The following is a 24,558-nucleotide window of genomic DNA, read 5'->3' on the forward strand; positions in this document are numbered from 1 at the left end:
TAACATCCTTTTTTTTTTCTTTTTTTTTTTTGTGGCCATGCTTATGTTTGTGTTGAATGAGTAAATCAGGAGCACTGCGCCTCTAATGGCCAGTGGCGATTCCACACCTTCCCCTCAGGCCCTGGGCTCGGGGCCAACCTTGGAAAGGCAGTGCTAATGACTGTCGCACAAAGGCCAAATGTCTCACAGCGAGGCAGGGAGAGACTGGCAAGATTCTCCTCGTTTGATCTCGCATTAGAGTTCAGTATGTATAATGAATCCAAGTAGCCAGAGCCATAGGTGGCCTTAGACACAGTTATCAGTGATTTTGTAGCATTTCTTAAAGCCTTTCTGACATCTCTTGTATCCAGGGTGCTGTAGATACTGATCATCTTGACTATGTTTGCTGTTTGTAGGTACTCTTATCTAAACCCTGAAGACTTCCTTGTAGACACCTGAGTTGTGGAAGTTAATTTACTCTTTTTATGCAATATTACAGACTTGCTCATTTTCCACTAAGACATTTTAGACTTGTACTCTTTATAACAGTCTGCTGAAACTTTGATTGTCTGACACCCAGTGAAGTGTTGAGAAATCACCGCAGGGTTATAAATGTTTTTACTTAAGTGAAATTCCAGTTTCAGAGAAACCACTTTATGGGCAGCAGGCTTCATTGAGGGCCTCATTGCAGAAAGATAGGCTTTCTAGAGGTGAGGGTGCTCTTCTATTCTCTTCCTCTTCAGTGTAAGCTACTGGCTGACTGCCCAGGTCTGCGACACAGAGGAGCTGAAGTGGGCACTTTTAGACCAGCTCCAGTGAGCACAGGGCCAAGGACAAAAGGTGTGTGCATGTGTCTGTGTGTATGTGTGTGCGTGCTGCACACTTTTGTTAGTGACTGGAACATGTACATTAAAAACATCCTTTTAAGTATGGTCCAGGGATCACAGGCTATAGTACTTCATCCTCTGCTGCACGCATGTATTGTACATATAGTCCTGTGCAAGTCTTGACCCACCCCTCAATTCTTTATATAGTTTGTTTCCAAGCAGCCAGACTTTATTTAAATGTTTTTAAAAAATGGGTTAAGCCGTAGTTCTCCAGGCCTGTGAATCATTCTTCCTCTTACATTGCAGAGTTACAGGAATCCTGGTTTCATTTATGTTTGAACAGCTCTGAACATGACCTCTGATCGAAAGTCCTCAAATGCTACAGGAGTACTTTTTATAGGTTCCTGTTAATATTGAAACTCTTAATGTCTCTTGTCACCTGTACAAAAAAGCCAAAGAGAACACAAATTGATAGGCATGTAATAGTATTTTTGCACCAACAAGGTGTTTATTGAAAGAGCTGAAATTGTGTGCCACAAAATGTGTCCTTAAATGATTTGGGGAAACTGCACAAGTGGTAGGCAAAAGAAAAGGTAGCCGGCCTTTAAAAAATAAAGATTTGAAAATTTGGCTTAAATTATTGTCAGTTTGTACAACTGGTGAGTGTCTCCACTTATTTGTACAACATGGCGGAGGCTCTGTCATGGTTTGGGGCTGCATTTTACCCAGTGGTGTTGGGGATCCCGTCAAAACTGATTCAATTATGAACACACTGAAGGACTATCAGATTTTGAACAACAATTCAATTTCCATCGGGAAAGTATCTCAATTGACAACAGCTTGACCATGATCCCAAACAAACTACCAGTACAATAACATCATACCTGGATGGAAAAACACATGAGTCATGGATCGGCCTCCCCAGAGCCCAGACTTCAGCTTTATTGAAGCAGTGAGGGATCATCTGGACAGAGAACAGAACAAAAGGCAGAAACATCCAAAGAAGAGCTTTGATTGTCCTTCAAGAAGTCTGGAGAACTATTCCTGAAGACTACTAAAAAAAACAAAAGCTTGACTAAGAAAGTTCAGACTTGGTTGAAGAATAAAGGTGCTTCTTAGAATTGTACAAACTCTGATTTTGATTTATATATAGTATTTCCATGTGTGTTTGAATATGCAATAAGTGAAGGGTAGCTCAAAACTTTTGAAAAGTACTGTACTGGGTGTGCACATAGTACAGTCAAAATGCATTGAGAACCCCAATTGAGAGGTTATAGTTGTTCATCACACCGTACTGGGTGAGAGGTAAATACCGCTGCTTATAACTAGTATCAATAAGATAATTTTAAAAAATCCTTGAGGCTGATCACTTTAATAAAAAGCTTTCATGGTGTCAGCTAAAGATGGAAATATAATGAATCTGTGATCCCTGTGCTCCAGTGAGAACCACATCAATTGCTTTGACAAATTCTCCACGTGGCTGACACTGCAACTTTGCTCTCTTGCTGTAGATGAAAGAGGCCTGACAGTTATAAATGTCCACAGGGTAGAATCTGTCATCAAACATGAGGTGTTGACACTTGTTGTCGTCATTGATGTTTGCGGCACTCAGATACGCAGACCTTTAGAGAGCCAAACATGATGTAAACATGTGCCATCCCAGCTGGCACAGTGCTGCCACTTAATTCAACTACTTTTAGCATAGCTGCTGAAGGTGCGGAGACAGGGCTGTAGTCTCAGGACACACCACAGACCTTTATTTTCTTTTTTTCTTTTTTTTGTGGTTAGATGAACAATGTCAGTTATGTCCTTAATATTATTACTCAATGAACATTACTTCATTGGCACCCCTTTTTTGTTAGTGGCTAGAAGGGCACTTAATATTGCAGAGCAGCCATGAAGACATTGCAGATAAATGCAGTGATAAAAGCGTTTGTGTGCTTTTAAAGAAAAAGTGTGTTCTATGTTTTGTTTATCATTAGAAGGCTGAATTTACTCCTTACAGTGTGGACTTCAGGGGTGCTAAAGGCTACTATTTGCTTCTGCTTCTATAGTTTTGCTATCCTGAGAAAACACACAAATGTAGGTGGACAATAAAACTAGCAGCAGTGCTGCATCTATGGATAAATATAGCTAGATGCCTGCATTCATGCAAGCATACAACCAAGCAGCGAGGACCCACACACTCAAGAGACAACTAAAGTAACACGTTCACATTTCTTCCTGCTTGTCATTTCCCTCTTTACCTCTGGGAGAAGGGATGACAAGAGGAACAGACATTGCGCTGGGAGCAAGAGGTCGTCTGTAAGAGGTCCCCCTGGGATCTGGGGATTCGCTTGATTTGAAAGGTTTAATGAAGTTGAACTAAAGGCAGTTGGCTGGCCGTGACACATGGCACTTCAGGGGAGAGGAGCAGGACCCAGGCACTCCAAACTGCCGTGTCAGCAACAAGGAATTATCAGAATATGCTTTTATAGAAAAAGTTTGTTTTACATCGAGTCTCAGATCTCACTATAACTTCTGTATGCCCAGCTGTTTGTCTGTTTTTCACCTGCCTTGACAGTCATTTATCCAGTCCACTTTGTGGGTGCATTGGTGGGGACTTTAGCAATTGCACTACTGAGTTTAAGGTCATTGGTTCTCATGTTTTGGCTAAAGGTTGTCCTGTGTTACCATTGTTTCCAGTACACTTACTGCTACCTGCTACACACTGTGGGTGTGGTGTTTGTTTGGCGTCACAATTAAGTGCCAAACCTCTACCCCAACCTAGAGCTTGCAATCCTGTGACTGTAGAGCAGCTGTCTTCCTGGTTTGCTTGATATGCACCTGGAGTTCTCCCTTTTTTATTTGGGCTATTTTTAAAGCTAATAAATTGTCAGGTGTTTTAGATTACTTTTAATTATGATTCATTTGCCCAATTAGAACCTGACCGATATTTTTAAGACCAATACCATTGGTCTATAAATGAAAAAAAGCAACAAATGCATTATTGCAATGGGAATGCAGAGCTGAAGTACAAAAATGTCTGCTCTGATTGTAAAGGTTTCAGGCTCGTGCCCTAAACGAAATCTTTTAACACAGCACATGTAGTTCTCCAACCAAAATATCACACAGAAGATCAACAAGCTTCAGTGACTTTGAGGGCAACATGTTCTCTGCTGGGGTCAATGTGAAAAACACTGAAGTATCCTAGCTCTTGGCACCTTCCCCTCAGCTATCCTAAAATCCCCACATTACCTTCTCTGTTGGTGTTCACACATGAGCAGCCTGAGTGACACTGACATTTATGGGTTTGTCCAGATAGAAACCGTGTCCGTCCCTTGGGGCTGTCCCTCTTCAATCCGCCCCCACCCCAACCCTCTCTGCTGCACAGTTGGAAGTATCCGACTGTGCTGCCTTCCCTCCAAGCCCCTAATATACCCTCTATCAATAAGTCAGATTGACTGAACTGCAGGCACTCAGAAAGGATTGTACACACGTCAATCCACAGTAACAGACTCCTTTTTAGGTTTTAGTTTGCGAGAGGTGGAAAGAAACCGAGGGGCCCGAATAGATGGATTTCTTTCTGTGCTGTTTTCTCTGTTTGAGTCCTCTTAAGATATGTGGATAGTAGCGAGCTTTAAATTTGCTGTAACTCCAGTGGCATGAATGACTTGCCATTTAAAATATGCCTGAGTCATAAGCGCTGTGAGAATTAATAGACTCATCCATTTGAGATTCATTTGGGCAAGAGATTGACGTGACCTTAAGTTGCTCCCATCTACCCTGCATTAACATTCACTGAGAGGGGAGAGAGCCGCTAATATGAAGTGGAAAAGATTGTGTGTGTGTGTGTGTGTGTGTGTGTGTGTGTGTTCTCTGTTTTGTTTTTTTTCTTTTTTCCCCCCCTCCTCTCTCTCGCCTGTGTTTTAGTGAGTGTCAGTTAGGGAAACTCAAGCAACACTGTCCTAGTATTCTGAGGCGATAGCAGCCTCCTCTCCTCTCTTCTCGCTCCTCCTCACTGTGCGCTGTCTCCCTGGCTCTAATCAGGTGGCCATTGTGTATGGATTTACTGCCCTCAGTGCCCCCAGGAGGGAGATTTGATTTTTTTCCCCTTTCCCCCCCTGCACTGACTAATCTTTCCCTCTTGCGCTGTATTTTTCTATTCTACTTCTTTCTGCCTCTCCTCGTCTTGCGTTTTCTGGGTTGTTTTTGCTGTTTGCTCTTTTCTTCCTTTACGTGATCACCCTGAATTCTCTGGCTTTTTCCATAAGAAAAATCTTGTCACGTTTCCTTCTCTTCTCCCTTGCTCTGCTGACACTTTAAGCTTCGCTTGACTGAAATAGCTTGCGCGTTTATGCAGCAATATAGTTAATATGCATCTATTTTTGCCAAGCACTTATATGGCAAAATGTATTACTGACTGATTTGTTTGGTTCATTCTGTTCTGACTCATTGTTTTTTCTCCTTTTTTTTCCCAGCCACTCTCACTCTCCAGGCTCCATGGCAGCAGCGGTGCAAGGCAGTGAGTGGTCATGTGGGCGCTGTACTTTCTTAAATGCCGGTGCAGCACCTCGCTGTTCTATCTGTGAGGCGCCACGCCAGAAACCCGACCTCAACCAGATCCTGCGCCTCAGCAGCACTGAGGAACACCGCTGGACCTGTCCCCGCTGTACCCTCAATAACCCGCAGGGATCTGGAGCCTGCTCGGTCTGTGGCTTTGGTCCATCACCCGCCACTCACACACCTCCTACGACCACCATAGCTGCCACTGCCAATGGTCTCCCTTCTGCTCCCACTGAGCCCCCAACACCCACGATCACCCCCACAGTGCTACTTGAGCCCCATGGACAGCATCCAGCTAAGGAGGAAGTGTTTCGGCGGTCTGAGAGCAATGGAGAGGTGGGTGGTCAGGAGGGTCAGCAGGCGGGCTGGGCTTGTCCTCGGTGCACACTTCACAACACCCCTGTGGCGCTTTCATGCTCAGCCTGTGGTGGGCCTAGAAAACTGTCTCTGCCTAAAATCCCCCCAGAAGCGCTGGTAGTGCCTGAGGTGCGCACGCCAGTATTGGGCTTTCCTGTTCACACAGCCGCTTCGGCCCCGCTACTGATTGACCTAACAGATGACTCCCCCCCAGCCCCGCCCTGTGATCCTCAAGAAGCTCCCCATGTGTCTTCACAGGCCCTCGCCTCCACCTTTACTTCATTCTCCTCCCTCCAGAACAATCCTGTGCCTCGCAGCAGGCGAGAGGTACCGCCTCCGGGACGCCCACCGAACCCAGGAACCAACACTCCCAGCCCCACTTCCCCTTCAGCTGCCAGTGTGCCACCCCAACCTGGCCCACAGAGGCCAGCTAAGCCCAAGCACGCCCAGCCCCAGGAACCTTCTTACCCCAGCAAGCGCCTCAGTATCTTGGAGGAAGAAGAGTCTCAGCACCACCCACTGACGCCCCACCTACCTGTTGCTTCCACATCAGCCTCTACCTGGAAGTGCCCTAGCTGCTCCGTGGCCAACCAAGGCAGCTCAGCGAAGTGCGAGACCTGCAGATCGTCAAGGGGTGGTGCTGACCTCATCGACCTAGTAGGCTGTGAAACCGTACGTTTTACCCCAGCAAGCCCCTCGAGCCCGGACTTTAGCACATGGGCCTGCTCTAAGTGCACCCTGCGCAACCCTACAGGTGCTCCCAAGTGCTCAGCTTGTGGTTCTTCAAAGCTGCATGGCTTCCAGGAGCAGCAGGTGCCTCTATCCCGCTGCTGTACACATTGTGGCCTCCCAGTGGGGCCTGGTACTGCATCTTGCTCCTGCACACCTTCCTCTTCTTCATCATCCTCAGGTCATAAAATACGTAAACAGGCCCGGGGCTTTCCTTCATCCTCTTCTGCCGTTGCCTCCTCTGGTTCTTCTTCGTCCTCCACCTCATCTAGCCTCCAGGAGAAGGTAGGACAGTGGAGCTGTCCAGCATGCACGCTGCTCAATGATATCAAAGCCAAGAACTGCGCAGCATGCCACACACCCCAGCAGTACCTCACCCTTCGCAAGGTGGTTAAACCTCTGAAGAGAAGGGAGAGCATGCATGTAGAGGCGCGACGACGGAATGATGAGGGCGAGGCAAAGGAGCTTTGGGAGAACATAGTCAGCTTCTGCCGGGAGGTAAGAGAAAAATGTTGCTGTTAGTAATTATTGAGAATTTGAGGCTGCTTCTGGAGTGTGGTTGTACACTATTCGTTCTAGTTCCTTTGAGTTAGTCATGTCATGAGTCAACTTTTTTTTTTTTTTCTTACTTTGCATGCATGTGAATGTCCTGACTTTGAGACATCAAAGGCTGCTTAATTTCAATGTGTAATGCATCAGAGGGAACACATTGCCTTTCAGAGCACAGTTCTCTCATTGTATTTCCTCTTTTTGTGCTGTCATTGTTCCCACTACTTTAATATCTCTAATTTCAGAGAAATGTCAATAGGTTTTGTTATTGCCATGTTTCTGCTTGCTTCCTTAGCTGGGTTTTTAACGACCACACAGTGAATCTTTACCACCTAAATGAACTACGGATATGGAGAGTCTAATGTTTATAACCAGATTACCTCTGGCCCTCAGCTGCAGTGAAGTCACTTCACAGAATTTTGAAATTCTGTTTGACGACTGTGACTCTTGTGTCAGGAGGATTGCATTATTTTGGTTTGATTGTGTCTTTTGATTGTTCTGATTGTTATGTTCAAGCAGCAATCTCCAAGGCTGAAAATGAAGCCATGGTGGAAGTGCCAAAAACAGTTTCTGTAATGGCCACTTGAGGATTGCTCCAAAATGAGTCCATTCTAGTAAATTCTCTTATTAAATTGCCCAACAGCAGAAGTCAATCTTTTTGGTATCAAAACATGTTTTGGTCACAACAGTTGTATTGCTGTGCTCCCCCACCCCCCCAATTGTTTCACCAGTTTATTAGGACTCACTGTAACTGATGCGTCTCCTTTGACTGACAGGTGGATGCTGTTTCAGCTTTAAGCTAGGCATCTCCTCAGCTAATACGAGCCCCTGAACTGGACTTGCAAACCATGTTTGTGGTGTTGGTCTCTTTAAGAGTATTTTTCTATGCAATTATTAGGCAAATATTATTTTAATCACACTAACAGCATTCTAGTTCCCAAAATCCAAAAATGCCATTGTACAAAATGATAACTCTTCATTGCTGGAACTTGAACCAATGGGTGATGTCCATCTTTTTTTTTTTTTCTGTCCAGCTGTAGCTTAGTTTGTATTTTGGAGAGATTTTACACTGCTTAATGAAATATATTTCCTTTCACTGTGTCGGAGCAGACCTCTCAGTAAGAGATAAGAAATATCATTATGAATGTAATTTCCTTTTAAAACAAAACTAAGTACTTTAATTTTACCAAGGTCGGGACAGACAGCAAGAAGTCCTTCTATAGCACACTCAAAACAAATATCACACTGCAAAAAGTTAATTATGATGTTTTTACTGAATTGAAAAAGAACATACTTATAGTAATTATGTTTTTAAAGAGAATATCTCAACCCTCAACATAACTAGCTTAACAGGAGAGTTCAGCTAGCTTCTCCGTTGTAAATGTTGTGCCGAAAAACCTCTAGTTTGTGACAGGAATATTCTTTCTGGATTAAAATGACTTGATGTCATTCATTTTTGAAATATGATTGACAGATTAAAGATCAACAAGTCAATTTACAACAGTTTAATTACAGGCAGTCATTTTTTGGCAAATGCTAGAAATCACTTTTTGGTATGACACCAGATGATTGATGTTGTTTAGTTTTTCTCATCCCGAGCCTGAGTCTTCACCGTAGCCCAGGGCCTCATACCACTTATCTGTGCCATGATGTAAGCAACCCTGACATCGGTTCTTTATATCAAACTGGTTCAGGCTCACTTTATCTCTGCAGTGCCCAACCTTTGATAAGCCTGTATTATGTTATCATGGATAAGCTACTCAGGCCTATCAGAAAGGTTCATTTGAAACCATTTAAGACCGCCAGCACCTGCTCGGGAGACCGACCTGATTGGTCTAATTACACCTCAGGAAAATGAGGGCATTGCAGAATGTTAGACCGTTTAGATTCAGCTAAGTTTCCAGCCGGCTTTTATTCTGTGAATTTATTTGGGTGTCAGATGTGTGCCCATTTACTACACCAGCATGACACCTATCCTGCCATGTTTACAATAGCATAAAGTGAGCCTTCGAATGCATTATTAATGCCTTCTTTGAAAGTCACAGGGCTCACTGCTGCAAGCGTGGGAGGGAAGTTGGCTCGGTAGGAAGGAAGGATATCGGAGATCCCTCATCCCCACCTTCTCCTCTTCTAATTTCATCATCTAAGCTACGCTTTCATTTATCGTCTGTCTTTTTCTCCTCAAATATTTTACGTCTGCCCTTTCTCGAGCTCTTCAAAGTACTTCATCTTCCTTTTATCCCATCTCCTTCCATCACATCTATCCCCACATGCTCATCCTGTTCTGCTAATACCTCAAAATACACTTTCCCCTTGCCACCCACTACACCCCTCCACCCCCATTCCACCCTCTCCACACGACTGCACTCTATTCTCCACTGTAGTAGTCAGTGTGAGCCTGGATGTGTGTGTGCGCATGTGTATTTGCTAAGGTGAACGTAGGGCTGGCCTATTTTTAGCAACGGAGTTGGAGTGGAGGGGAGCACAAATGATATACTTCCCTATAGTGAACGTAATCACTGACGGCATCAACTGCTGCATCTCGGGTTCACGGGCCAAAGAGATTAAGGTTTTTGTTTAGGCTGTAACAGGATGTGCAGTACAGTTTGACAGCAAGACTGGAGGGACCGCTTCAGAGCACCTGTTTTTTCTCTGCTGTTTTGTAACTGGACCAAACTGGAACTGGAGTTTGTTTTTGTTTTTTATAAAAAATATTCTCCGCTCACCTGAGTGTGGTTGCTTTCTCTTGCCTCTTTTGCTTTTTTGACTCTTCCTGATTGGTTGTGAGGGTGAGAGGCACGTGTGCGTGTGCATGGTGCTAATGCCTGAGAGCAGTCTGCTTACTCACTGTGCCAAACAAATAAATGCTGCTAACAGCCATCAACTTAACTTGTGAACTGTGACACACAGCATGGATTGAACTGCTTTTTGCTGTTCCCTTTCCGTGCTATGCAATAAAACCAGGCCACATTGCAGCGGATTGTTCTTCTCTTTACTACTCTTCATACTACTTAGTTGCTTAATTTTGTGCCATATTATCAAGGACCTTCTTGCCAGGCTTGCGCTGCTTGTTACAGTATTGTGCATGGAAGGCTTTTTTTTTTTCTTCTTTTTCATAAAATATGCTTTCAAGATGCTAATTTTGTAGCTTGGGTATCAGAATGAGACTGACACAGCCTTGTATGGCTGCCAGTTCTGAGTCTGGAAATGATGGGAAAGCAGCTGGTTTTCCTAGCTCAGCACTGAGTTGGCTGATTGCAGTGTTTGCATGCTTACATGTGCACGGCGATGGAAACTGAGGTGGCAAGACAGCCAGCGAGAATTATCCTGTAGAGTCCACAACACCAGAATCCTGATTTAGGAAATTGCTTTATACGTGGTTATAATTCCTAATTTTACACTCTGCTGAAGTCAGATTGTTTAAACTTTGATGCTTGGATTGTAGAATATTCGATATGAGGAATTAATGCTAATTCAAGGTTAATCTCACATTAAATACACACTGCATCTTAATAGAGATGTGACGCAAGTTAAAAAGGGAAATACGATCTAAATTGCCTTTCTAAGGTATTGAGCCTCCATTCTTTCCAAATATATATTTTTTATTTTTTTTAACGATAATAACAGTGGAAAGTCTTGTGTAACACGTCTAAGGAGCCTTTAAATGAAACCAAATGCTTACAAGAACAGCACAATGGGTCTGCTGCTCCTCTCACTGTAGGGATCCCAGTCTGTCCCAGCTGTCATAGGGTGCTGGAGAAGTTGCCAGGTTAACGCATAGAATCAGACAACCATTCAGACTTTACATACATGCCCACAGCCAATTAACTTAACAAGCATGTCTTTAGACTGTGGAAGGATCCTATAGAGGCACAGGTAGAGCTCCACACAGAAGAGAAAAATGGTTGTTTTGAACCAAGAATGTAAGGATCAAACATTGATTTTAATTTTTTTGTTAGAGGATCGTACAGATGATAAATTGAGTCCAGACTGCAGTCCAGAGTGTCATATCACTGTGCCGTTTCAGAAGCGCCTAATTAACATCACAGAGCATCATGTACACTCCAGATATGAATAGGCAAGTGGCTTTAACCTTTGAGGCAGACTGCAGCAGATCATTCTGCTGATGATAATGTCTTTCAAATGGGTTAGGGCAAAACCCTTAAAGGTACTCACAATACAGGATGTGAGTGCAACCGGATAAACCACACGCACTGCGTTCAGAAAGAATGGATAACATAATGGATACATAATCTGGTAGGTTTTGGTAGCGCAAATGCGCACATCAGTAGCAGCATTAAAATGTGTCTGTGTAGGTTCCCTGTCATCCAGTTTATTGTAGTCTTAAGAGATTGGGGGGGGGGAAAGAAGAAGACAAATAGATTAAAGTTTTAAAAGACATTTCACCTCTATTCCAAGAGGATACGAGCTACTTTTTTCAAGCTCTTCGGACCAACATTAAAATAATTCATATAATATTGTTTTCATTCTTAAAATAGAGACTATAGAACTGTAAATGTGAGGGTTTCCATACATTTCACATGAAGCAAAAAAGAAAATGTTTCCTGTTTTACATCAAGCTCAGAGGAAAATCAGCTCAACTGGGGTTAGAGCAGTTTGTATGTAACAAGTCAGACTCTTTAACCCTTGGTCGCTGATCATAGTTGTCTTTCTCATGTCTGTTAACATACAGACTGTATTCTTTGAATTGCATTAGTTGGAATTTCAGGATCTGTGTGTATGCAGGGACAAAGCTTTGATCTTCACCTCTGTGTTAAATTGATATCAACCGAAAAAAGCCTTGCGATAACAGCCTGCACATGGGTCACAAATAAACCTGTGAACTACAGAATCGATAAGCTACGTGACGACCTTGAATGGCCAGGGTGGTAAGGAAGCCTTCAAATGACTCTGTCTAGTAGCAAATGCTGCATCCAGGCTACAGAATTGGATTGTGGGGGATGGTTACCAATTGATTCGCTTCACTCTAACTGCCAGTGGGGTGCCCGCTTTACATCACCCCTCCGCCTGCCTTGCTATGCAACTGGCCGAGTCCACTTCTGACACGGCAGATGGGAAACTGGATAGGGGTTTGGCGTGTGTGGCTGTTTGCCATCTCAGGTTTGTACAGGAGAGTTTTAGATGGGCAGATAGTGTGTCAGGTTCGGTGTCTGGATCTGTTAAAGTATCCGTGTAGTTCTACTCCTGTGTACAGTAGCGGGGCAGTGTTAGAACCCATCATGTAATTTAAAATGCGGTGTACTCTGCAGGGGAATGTGCCAGAAAGCAAGAAGCTCCAAATGTTTGAAAGTGATTTGCATTTTTGTGCCACATCCTGGTTAGGAGAGTACAAGATGCCACAGTTGGGCTTTTACTGTGCACATAATAATCTCACGTGGAAAGTGGAAAGAATAACAAGTAAATGTGGAAGGCAGTAATTCACCCTCACTCAAAGCATAATCCAGGGCTTGTGTGATGGTCTGTACTGTCCTGCAAATCATGTGAAATTGCAGGATAGTTGGTTCTTTAAAAACTTGCATTAGCAGTTTGAAATGCTTCAGGTCCTCACACAAGATCCTTTTAAGAGTGATCATATTTTAAAATGGATTTTGGAGTTTAAAGATGAGGTGTTTTCATGTTCAGTAGTTTTCATGTTCAGTAGTTTCACTCCTTTGTCTCTCTGCCTTCTTTCGCTCTGTCTTTTCCTCCTCTTTCTCAGAATTCAGTGAACTTTGTGGATGACAGTTTTCCCCCCGGACCTCGATCTGTCGGCTTCCCAGAGGGCGACAGCGTCCAGCAGCGAATCAAAAAGTGGCTGCGTCCCCACGAGATCAACTGCAGCAATTTCAAAGACCGAGGAGTCAAGTGGTCCGTGTTCCGCACACCAAGGCCCTCGGACATCCTCCAAGGACTTCTTGGAAACTGCTGGTAAGCTGATACACCTGAACATAAGAACACACAGGACACTGATCGTTTAAGATAACCTTATAAAAAACCAAAACAAAAAACGCGTTGTTGATTCATGGTTTGATTGGAGACAAAATAGAATAGCAGCAGATCCTCAAAGCAACAGGAAATTTTTCATTCCGTTAAGTCTCTGTTCAGTTTCTGAGAAAGGTCAGAGGAATGCAAAGCAGACAACAGCCAACACTTCTCTGTGTGCGTCTGTCAGAGTCTGCTTTCAATGGACACTGCCGCTGTGAGCTAGAGATGGCGTGGCAGTGAAACAGTAATTGAAGAGGATTAAAGAGAGAAACTTAAAAAACAAAGCAAAAAAATCAAAGGAAAGAAGGTAAGCATGAAATGAAAGGTTGAGCACAGCAGACAGATGTACAGATACATGTGACAGGGAGATTATTCACAGTAATGTGGTCCTGGACACATGCTTTATCTCCCTGCCCTTGTTCTGGGTGCCCTTTGGGGTTTATGTGTGTGTATGCTGTTGTCATCCATCATCTTCCTGTAAGCATAAACGTACACACACACACACGCACACACACAAAATAACAACAAAGCACAGTCAGTCAGGAAGTTGTCCCCAGTACAACTTTTCGCTTCATCACCAGCGCACACAGCTTATCAAAAATAACCCTCCCCTGAGCAGAATCCTCTCACTCGAAACAGGATGTAACCCAAATTCTTTGTCATTGGCTTCGTCTCCCCCACTCTCTCACTCTCTCACACATGCTCACACTTGTCCTAATAAACCAACAAACAGCCCAGCTTCTGCCAGCCCAGCCAACCAGTGACGGCAGAAGAAAGTCGTGCCAGTCGCCTCTGTCCTTGAGTACGGCTGCAGTACAGGCCAACATCAGAGTTCACATTATGACGCGGCTAATTGGATTTTCATTGGATTCCTTTTGTTTTTTGGCCAATTTGTATTTCATCAGTGACTGAATGGGTTGATCGGCCGTGCTCAGCTGACACTTAAACAGATGGAATATAGCTTTAGTAATGCCGCCACACAAGAGCTTCACTCTATAAAATAATGTGCAGACTGAAAGCAGCATTCCTTTTATCTTTTCAGATATTGCTGCAGTACTGCCAGAGGCAAAAGTAGCTGCTCAATTTGACAATTTTTTTTTTAAACTTTTTTGCTTTTTTTGTTGATAGAAGAATCAAACTAGTGCATGTACAGCAGTGAGTCTGCGGCGTGCAGAGGCAAATACCTTTAGCTCATTGTCCCCTCCAAAAAGACCTTTCTTTGCAGAGCCATTTCATTAATAGTGTTTAAAGATCTCTCTACATTTTCCGATGAACTAATGTACACTTTAAACTCTCTTCCCTTTCAAGTCGAGTCCTCATGTCCCCAGCTGTGATTCCCCAGTGTAAAGAATTACCATTTTCCACATCTATCTGGATTTTTGATTAGCTAATTTCTCTTGCAAGTTAATTAGAGGAAGCAAGCCTGTTTGTCTTTGCTGTGGGGTGTATTAAGAGTAATGGGGAGGTAACCAGAAGGCACAGAAGCTTGACTCATCAAATGTGATTGATTTTCAATGAGGGCTAATTATGTATATATGTATAAAAAAAAAAAAGTCTTTCATAAGTGTTTGAGGCACTCTGTTCAGGAGAATGCTTTAATTCCACATTTAGACTTTAATAGCAGCTTCTCAGTTTTTTTCCATTCCTATCTAATCACATCAGTTGACGTTCCTAAACCATGTCTGTCTCTTTGACGGAAGACGGCGCTCATTCAGCCATTCACTTGTCCATCACACTCAGCTGATCATTTATGTGGTTTCTCTGCCTAATTCACATTTTCTTCGTGCCTCGTTTTAGTCGCGTCTGTCCGTCCTGATGTGACGTTTCATTTTCCAGTTCATTGATTTTTATCGGGTCTCTAGGTTCCTGAGTGCACTCGCTGTGCTGGCAGAGCGTCCAGAGCTCGTGGAGAGGGTGATGATCACCAGGACCATTTGTCCAGAGGGGGCTTACCAGGTTCGGCTATGTAAAGACGGGACCTGGACGACGGTGCTGGTGGACGACATGTTGCCCTGCGACGATTACGGCTACCTTCTGTTTTCCCAGGTAAGTGCAATGCAGAAAGGTGTTTATGCTGATACTGTAAACAGACAAGAGGGAATTTTAGATAGACATATACAAAATGGATAAATACTCAAACAACTGTCTGAAATTTTGGGGAAATAAATATTGCAGATCTGTGTATTAAGTTGGGAATTCTTAATACGCAAAAAATAAAGAAAAACATGATATGTCCCATATTAATTGCTCCAGATCTCTGAAACATGAGGGTAAATTACTGCCGGTGAGAACTGACAGATCCAAGACTTTGGTAAAGACCTTCTCATCCCTTAGTTTGACCCTGAAAACGAGTGCGTTTCGTGGGCAACTCTTAAAAAGAATTACATTTGACTTGGTGAACCCTGAAAAATAAGCAATTAATTAGTTCAAGTTAGTTGTGCTTGTGATAAGAAATACATAATCATCTCAAAGGACCCCAGTGAAGAGAAGAATCTAATTAATGAACAGCCAACAATTACGGGTCAAATGAGGTACTGAATTATGCAACGAATAAAGCACAGGCAAATAAAAGCAGGCATTCATGCGTACGGGAGAGACACACTGCGACAGCGTGACACCTTATCTACACCTTATCATGACTCCAACAAACGTCATCTTTTCAAAGAAGACAAAGGAGCAAAACAAGAGGGTAGAAGTCGCGCTCGGTGAGGCAGTGACCTCTGAGCAAGCAAGAAATGCTGGAAAAACACTGCACATGCACATTAACAGATAAAAAAAGAGCAAATAAGAGATCCTACCTCTGTTATCAGGTTATCATTTTCATTGACCTTTAGATAGAGGAAACTAACCCAGAGACAACATCCTGCTCCCTTTCTCAGTGAGTCATACTCAGGCTGATGTTTCCTCTCTTACTTTTTACAATCATTCCAGGCTCAGAGGAAGCAGTTATGGGTGGCGCTGATTGAGAAGGCCCTGGCCAAACTCCACGGTTCCTACTTTGCCCTGCAGGCAGGGCGTGCTATTGAGGGTCTGGCCACGCTGACAGGGGCTCCGTGTGACTCCCTCATGCTTCAGGTCAGCTCCACGAACCCGCGAGAGGAACCCATCGATACAGACCTCATCTGGGCCAAGATGCTTAGCTCCAAAGAGGCTGGGTAAGAGAGGGAGTAAAGGTGGTTCAGTTTAAAAGGAGCATATAAAATAATAAACCTTGTTTGAAAACACTTTGAACCAATATTCTCTGATCAAAACTACAAACAGGGGCACTACAAAGGTGGTGAATGCCAATTTAGAGCATGTGTCCATAATAAAAGTTGTGCCAGTCATCACTTTGATACACGAGCTTTCAAAGCAACATGAGACAAATAGTGCAACTCCAAAGGGGCCATTTCATCTGCGTCCAAACTGCAGGTCCATCTGCCAGAATGATTATTTATTTTATCAAAAGCAGTGTACTAATGAAGACTTCACTCACGTACTATGGTAAACAGAGACAAAGTTCATCACTGATGATGTTTGGTCTCAAACAGAGGCACATCAGTGGGATTAATTAGTGACATATACTAAAAACTACTATTGTTTTTGTTTTCTGTAACTGTGTCTGCTCAACCTCGAGGTTAAAGTTTTAAATTTACGTGTTTTGTTTTTTTTTGTTTTGTTTTTCTCCCTGGTTACTGAGTAGTAATTGCATTAGTGTCCTAATGTCATTTCTTGTCTTTTAGGTTTCTTATGGGAGCGTCTTGCGGAGGAGGCAACATGAAGGTAGACGATGCTGTTTACGAGTCGTTGGGTCTGAGACCTCGACATGCATATTCCATTTTGGACGTACGAGATGTCCAGGGTTACAGGTACAGGTGTCCTCTGTTGTTCTGAACACGCCTCCTTATTGCAAATGTATCTTCTTAGAAATCCTTCATACACCATTAATAAATGTATCTGGGCCGTCATCAGTCAGTGTTATTATTTGGTGGCTAGAACATGAACAAGCCCACGAGCCATATGTTGAGCATCACAGAACCCGGTGGCTTGCCAGTAGAGAACGGGTGCACAACAGATCTGTATGATTGCTCTGTTTGGAGCAGCACTGGGAATCCACACAATTCCTTGCACTATAAGAACATATATGTCTTCTTTGTAATAATCACACACACAGAAAAGTCTGGGGCAGAATCTTTGACTATCATAAATAACTGGAACATCGTATGGATTAAAAAAGCGAGTTTAGTCCTCTTGTCTGTTCATCCTCTATTATAACTCTGCCTCTCCTCTCCTCTGTTCTCCAGATGCATTTTAGGAATTAAGTCATCCTTCATCATGGCGTACTGAAATTGATTTCCGGGTCACAGTCTAGAAGGACGGAGGACTGAGGAGGCACAAATTAGAAAAATGAGAAAAGCCTAATGAAGGCTTTTTCCTTCTTACCTGTGAGGAAAAAATTTGACAGTAGCCAGAAATCCCAGAAGTAATTTGCTTAAAACCCACACGCAGCCACTTTCATTTACTGCCATAAAGCAATCAGAGTGGAAGGCTTGGGCTAGACTTGGCCACAGGGCTAGATCCAAAACGAGTTACAATCCTCCTGCTAGGAGCCCCGAGAAGATAAAAAGCACTCCAGAAACAATGAACCACATGCACTTTGTTACTTTTTTTCCCTGGAAAATACAGATTCTCCAATATGTTATTCTGTTATGCCCCTTGTGTTTTCTACAGTATGGAGGAGGCGGTAAAATAAAAAGGGTTGTTAAAAAGCAGCCAGTCATCCATAAAAGGAATAATATGACTGTGCAGAGATGGGGGTTGCTGCTTTGACTGAAAGCTGTTGTCACATTTACTGCTTGCTGAATCTGTCTCTCTCGCTGTTTCCGTTATCTTCCTGCCTCCAGGTTGCTGCGGCTGCGTAACCCTTGGGGTCGCTTCTCGTGGAATGGCAGCTGGTCAGACGAGTGGGCAGACTGGCCTCAGCACCTCCGCCATGAGCTGATGGCGCACGGCAGTAGTGAAGGGGTCTTCTGGATGGAGTACACTGACTTTATAAAGTAATTATCATTAGCGCAGCATAAGTGTGATCTTTTTTTCCTTTTCTTTTTTTGGGTGGTCATGCTGAAATCATTTTGGTTAATCTCTCTATACCCTAGTAACCCTTGAATTCCTACAGTTATGTATAATAAGGCTATTTTGTTGTCATCACTGTCATGTTTGCTTTCACAGTCAGTGACTGTACCTGCTGGCACAATAGACCAGTGGCTGTGACCGCTAGGCTACGCTCACAGATTTCTTGTGTTTATTCCAAACATACTCTCATTAGAAGACTTTCTGTTCGATTTACCCACCACTAGCTGCTTAGAATTGGTTGAATGAGTTAAAGAGTCCTTTATCGTACCGTGATGGACACACGTAATGTGTTAAACGTGACGGACTGTTTGGCAATCTCACGCCTCTGTGGATTTTACTGACCATCTGGTATTGACACCAAACTGAGTTACAGTGTTTTTGTTGTCGTTCCATTTTGCTTGCTGACAAGCGCATCATACACTGGTTTCCACAACATGTTGTTATTAAGAATTGTGGAGGGGGGGATTTGGCAGGCAGCGGCTTAGGCTTGTCATGGCTTTCAGTTTGTTTTGTCATATTAGACTAATCCTGTCACTCAGTCATATACAGCATTGATAGTGACTAGTTTTTCTCTATCTGTGTTTTGCTGCATGCTGACATGCGCTTCTAGTTATCACGTGGAAAAATAGTCACAGTTTTTATTCAAGTATTTCTATAAATGCTATTTTCTTTGTCATATAAAAAACGAGTGTGTTCTTAAATAGCGCTTTTTTTACTTACTTTGATCACTCAAATCAGTTTCTTACTTCAAGCCTCATTCACCCATTTACACAGGCCTTTTATTTTTTACTTATAACCAAACATTCACACACTGATGCATTGGCAGCAGATATGGGTTCTCTAACTTGTCCGAGGATACAACACGGAGGCTTGAAGAGCAAATAATCAAACCACCTTGCGCTTAGTAGACGACCCGCTTTACCACCTGAGGTACAGCCACCCTTAACCCCCTATATATTTATTATAAACACCCCTGTTCTGTACTCTACTGTTACAATAGATGGATACTCATACTGGCCACAGTAGGAAACAGTGATGAGCTCAAACCTCAGGCTAGCTCTGTATGATGTTAGTGAAACTAATGTCCCCAATAAGGCCATCTCTGTTACACACCTCTGCCTGTGCACACAACAACCTCATCCATCTGTTGTTTAAACAGCATAGCCCCCATGACCATGATCACCACATTTTTTAAAACTTCAACATCAGCGTTTTGGTGGCTGCTGTGTTTTCTTTTCGCTGTCAGAAGTTCCCATAATTGGATTAAAGACTGTAGTGCTAAGTTATCAGCTAAAGCTAGCTAGCTTGTTAGCGAGCTTCATTTGTAATCTGTATGGCTGCAATGCAAGGACACATATAAGCTAATTAGGGCTAAGTAATAGACTAACAGAGAAACTGGAATTTCACTTATTAAAACTGAAGCACAAACTTCTTCTTGAAAGGTGGGTACCACAGAGAAAGCCATATTATTAGGTAATCCACTACGGAAGCTTTAGCTTTATTGCTACGGTCTGTGGGGACTGCCCCTTGGTTTACCAGGAGCAGCCAATCGGTTGAAAGTTGGGTTACAGTTGAGGAGAGAGAAGTTGCTTGTTTCAGGCAGAGAGCAGAATGAGGCACATGAGCAAAGTCATGCAAAGCAACTCTAGTGGAGCCAAAGAATAATGACGGAGCTGGAAATGGCTATAATGGGGCCCTTTTACAAGCAACTCAAATGGCCATAATATTTGAAGAAAACTGAACAGAATCCAAATTACAAATGTAATAAAGCTTAAATATAATCTACCATTCACCAAAATGATATTTCATGGGTAATTGAATAAATGGACAAGACTCCACTTGCATAGGAAGTTTCGTTTTTTTTTTTTTTTTTTTTAAATAACTGTCAGCAAAAAGAACTGAAGAATGGAGGAAGTTCACAACATGAGCAGCTTGACGTAGGGCTAAATTGTCTGTACAGTGCATTTGTCTCTCTGAATTTATTGCTCTTGTTGTATTATGAAGGAGGAGGGACATGAATAACAATGTGGCTGTCCTCCTGAACAACTCCAACCTGAAAAATGTGTTCAGCCTAGATGAGAATCCCATATGTCTTTGGGCTATTTATTGTTTTCTCTGACAGGCAAATAATCTCTCAGCTTTGTACTACATGACAAACTTGCAGCCAGCATCTCCCTAGACTTGTTTTCAGTGTGAAAAAGAAAAAGCGGTCAGCTTCTCGGACAAGCAAGGCCCTTAAATTGGCCCATCAAGTAAACAACCAGGGCCGATGTTGATCATTGATAACATTCCTGGAAGGTGGCTAGACACAAAAGCGAACTAAATACAAACAAGAGGATTCATCAGCAGACGTGTTTGTCTTTTCTGATCAAAGCTGAGCGTAAAACTTAAGCGTTCCCTCTTTTTCCTCCTCTCGCTTCTTCCTGATTGACAACAAGACAAAAGTAAGATGTAAGACTGTTGTCAGACCGAGGTTAGGAAGTGATGAAACACTGAAAAACAGACTGAAAGTAAGGAAGAGAGTCTCCCGTGGGGCCGATGTCTTTGAAGAAAGAGGTCTGATATGCTAGCAAGGTAAATTGTGTTTGTACAGGGATGCCCTCAGAGGCTATGCTAACGTTAGAGTTGCCTGTGATGCATACAAATAATCGTAGCTCATGACAAGAGGAGATCAACCGGTCACACTGCTAGCATCTCAGAGGAACAGGCTCTTATGCAGGTCTTTTTTCTTTCTTCTTCTTCTTTTTTTTTTTAAATTTTTATAAACATGTACATAGGGCTGCTCAATTAATCGAATTTTAATCACGATTACGATCTGGGCTTTCAACGATCATTAAAAATGACTGAGCCGATTATTAGCCCCTCCCTCATTTATCCGCGACACCTTAAAGGCCGGTCCGTGAAAATATTGTCGGGCATAAACCGTCCGTGGTGCAAAAAAGGTTGGAGACCGCTGATTAAGAGGACCCGAGGGAAGCTCGGAAAGCTAAGCAGAAGTTATTTGGAGAGTGACTGCCGTTGGTTGAAAAGAGAGTTTAAAAAAAAAAACTTCAGTGGTGTTGCACACTATTTTATATTATTTTTTTAAAGTTATTGTTAACCCTTTAAAGCCGGTCAGAGCAGCACGCTCCGTTTTGCGTAACTATTTTTAAACCCCTGTAGAATCTGAACCGTGTAAGCTAGCGCAATAATTTGTTTTGCATATGAAACCGGAGGAGTTGTACTTAAATCTGATGCCATCAGCTTGTCCTCGGTCACGGTTTCCTTCCACATATAGCTTTGCAAAAATTGCATAAAAAGCGCTTGCAGGAACAAAAACATAATATTCCAGAAACACGCTTTGCCGTTCCTATCAGCTGTTCGTAACACTTCCCACAGTGAAATGATGCACCTGCTGTTTTCTTTGCAAATCTGCATCATAGGATTGTTTTTTGTTTTTCCTGCAGTATATAAAAATTGCTGTATCTCCAAAATAAAACTATGAAGACACTCAAAATAAATTTCCTGTGGTGGGAAACTATTTTTTGCAACTTTATTGTATTTAAAGTTTTGAGGGATAAACCTCTTAAATTTCTCCAAGTAGAAATATATGTAAACAAAACAAAAGCGATTTTCAATTTTTTTTAGTTTATTGCACTTTTTTGCAATTTATGTAATTACTATGGACTTAATGCATACATATTATTAAAATATGGGCTATAACAGTTGTATTGATGTATAGCAACTTGAAATGCTCCCACAAATGACACTACAGCATGTAAAAAAAATAAATAATATAAGCTCTGGTGGACTTGGTTCTATAGTAGGTCTTAAAGGGTTAAATAAATATCGTCAAATAATCGTGATCTCAATTTCAGTGAAAATAATCGTGATTATCATTTTTGCCATAATCGAGCAGCCCTACATGTACATTTTTTCCCCTTCCCACAGGTACTTTGACTCAGTGGACATTTGTAAGATCCACTCTGACTGGCAGGAGGTGAGACTACAAGGCTGCTTCCCCAGCAAAGCCAATGGGCCAGTCACGGTCACAGCTCTCACTGTGCTGGAGAGGACGGCACTGGAGTTTGCTCTTTTCCAAGAGGGAAGCAGGTAAATAGGACTCTAATCTAAATCTTTCAGTACCCACACATTTTTCCTCCTTGCCCTTTTTTCTCCTAAGCCTCTTCCTCTTCTCTCCAGGCGCTCCGACACAGCCGACAGCCACCTGCTGGACCTGTGCATCATGGTCTTCCGTGCCTCCTTTGGTAGTGGCAACAAGCTGACTCTGGGCCGCCTAATGGCCCACAGCAAGCGAGCAGTGAAGAAATTTGTTGGCTGTGATGTTATGCTGGAGCCAGGGGAGTATGCTGTTGTCTGCTGCGCCTTCAATCACTGGCAGATGAATGTCAGCAGCACAGGGGGTCCACCCACACCCAGTAAGTGTACAGATGCATTGGTCACAGGCAGGGCTTTAGTGTTCTTGCTTGTGAATGTTCGCTTAATGACGAAGGAACTTTAAAAAAAAAACAAAAAAAAAAACTTTAATTTTTGTCTTCATTAATTGTTCTCCCCTCCTTCCCAGTCTCTAGCCCCACCAGTGGAGCAGTACGGCGGCCCAGCCAGGACTTCCCCGGCTACATCCTGGCCATTTACAGCTCTCGTCAGGTGATGGTGGAGCAGGTGGAAGCGACCGCGACCACATTGGCCGACGCGATTATTCTACTCACAGAAAACAAAGGCGAAAGACACGAGGTTAGAAACACCCATTCCAGAAAAAGAGAAGTAGTAAAGCTGCAATAATGCAAACCATATTTGTGTTACTTGCTACAGTCAAGTGAAAAAGGTTTTCACAGAACTCTGTGGGGTCCTGTTAAAAATTAAATATACTCCATGGTTCAGCAGCTACAACTTGGGGGAAAAAAATTGTTTTTCTATATGACTTTATCCCTTTCTTGTTGTGGAGGAATTTGTGGAGCCTGACTGTTCTTATCACTATTAACCACAAATAGCTCAGTTCAGAAAAAATCTTTAAGATTCCTTCCTAGTAGAATTACATGAGGTAAAGAGTTTAGGTCTAAACCGCAGCGCTTCCATCTTTTGGAGGTCTGGACTTTGACTGGGCCATTGCAGTCATTCTCTCGTAGAGTTGCTACTGTGTTTGTGATCATTATAGCCAGTTTTGACAAAGATGTATTTAGTTTTTCTCAGGACTGCAGAGAATTCTCTATATAGTTGTAGGGTTTTGTCTCTCTTTGTACCCCCAATCTCCTTCTCACACGCACGCAGTTTTATTGCCTTTCAGTATAATATTACAGTCCAGATGATAAGTATTTGGAAAGTTTTTCTTTTTTATCTCCGGGCTGTGCGCTTCAGCAATTTATTTTGAAGTGAAAGACTACTGCCTGAACGTGTCTGATTTAATTTAAATGTGTTGGAATGAAAATACACAAGTAGATAAAGCTTTTAACACATTGGGATAACCAAAGTAATCAGATAGTTTAACCAACCAAAACCATCATATTTAGTAGATAGTAGCTGTGACAAAGGCATTGGGGATAGCCTTTGTCACAGGTACTATCAGCTTTTTTTATGTGGGGTCTCTTTCACTTTAGTGTGGTTTTAGCTGTTCATTAGCACTTTAACTCGTCTATGATATTCCACTTAGTCACCCTGAAGAGCCTGTTTTGACAGTTTGGTAGTACAGCAGGATGCTGAACTGTCCTCTACAGAGTTTGGCTGAATTTGGGCAATCCTCCCACAAGAATACACTAACAGGATGGAGTATTCTGTCCAGAATGCTCCAACCTACCTCACAGCATTTATCCTGTTGCGTCTAAACATCAGTAACTCACTGTGTTCCCGGTCTATTGGCAGCCATGCTGTACAAGACCAGATCATATTAGAAGTACCTCCATCTCATCTTTGACAGACGAGATAGCTCACTTTGTGTTGTGAGCTCTTCTCTTTTACCCCTCCACTCGTTTCCTTTTTTCAGAACTTGTATAAGAGTTGTTTTTTGGTTTATTGTCCATAGAAGTTAGTTCCACAGCCCTGCATCACAGTTTTTTGGGGGTTTCTTTTGTATTTTTCCTTTGTTTTAACGTATGTGCACACTTTCTTAAGATGGGCCCAACGTCTTTGGTTGCATTAATTCCATAAATTAGTAAATAATGGGGTTGAAAAAGTACATCTGAAACATTAAGAAACATTTAATAGTCTATTGTCCAATCACTATTGGACCACTATCTCCAATTTGGACAGTCTATTAAAAGGAATTCCACATACAAATCTTTGTATATGATGCTGACATCCTCAAGCTAAAGCACAGAGCCTGCAGAACAAAAACAAATGCACAACAGTCTAAATCCTCACAGTCAGAATGGTTCATACTCATCAATCTGAGGCATCTTACACGCTTGCAAGTCCTGTTCTGCCTTCACACGTGCACGTTTCTGTGCGTTACCTCTTGCACGAGCTCGCGCACGGCCGTTCA

General features: G+C 42.7%; 1 protein-coding gene across 2 annotated transcripts in view; it reads left to right on the forward strand.

Annotated features, from left to right (window-relative positions):
- The window catches only part of capn15 (calpain 15), a 43,779-nt gene that overhangs the window by 14,608 nt on the left and 4,613 nt on the right, over positions 1–24,558 (forward strand). For both annotated transcript variants that reach the window (XM_086303392.1, XM_086303391.1), the window contains exons 2-10: positions 5,267–6,935; positions 12,706–12,914; positions 14,834–15,017; positions 15,903–16,126; positions 16,694–16,819; positions 17,855–18,007; positions 22,014–22,175; positions 22,266–22,501; positions 22,648–22,817. In XM_086303392.1, the coding sequence (XP_086159518.1) occupies positions 5,289–6,935; positions 12,706–12,914; positions 14,834–15,017; positions 15,903–16,126; positions 16,694–16,819; positions 17,855–18,007; positions 22,014–22,175; positions 22,266–22,501; positions 22,648–22,817 (3,111 nt within the window). In that variant the 5' untranslated portion in view covers positions 5,267–5,288. The remainder of the gene's footprint in view (positions 1–5,266; positions 6,936–12,705; positions 12,915–14,833; positions 15,018–15,902; positions 16,127–16,693; positions 16,820–17,854; positions 18,008–22,013; positions 22,176–22,265; positions 22,502–22,647; positions 22,818–24,558) is intronic.

This window comes from Aulonocara sp. 'chitande type north' Nkhata Bay, linkage group LG8 (genome assembly GCF_057382095.1).
Source record: "Aulonocara sp. 'chitande type north' Nkhata Bay isolate Kocher_YH1m ecotype deep benthic linkage group LG8, A_spYH_male_GT1.1, whole genome shotgun sequence".
NCBI classification, from domain to species: Eukaryota; Metazoa; Chordata; class Actinopteri; order Cichliformes; family Cichlidae; genus Aulonocara; species Aulonocara sp. 'chitande type north' Nkhata Bay.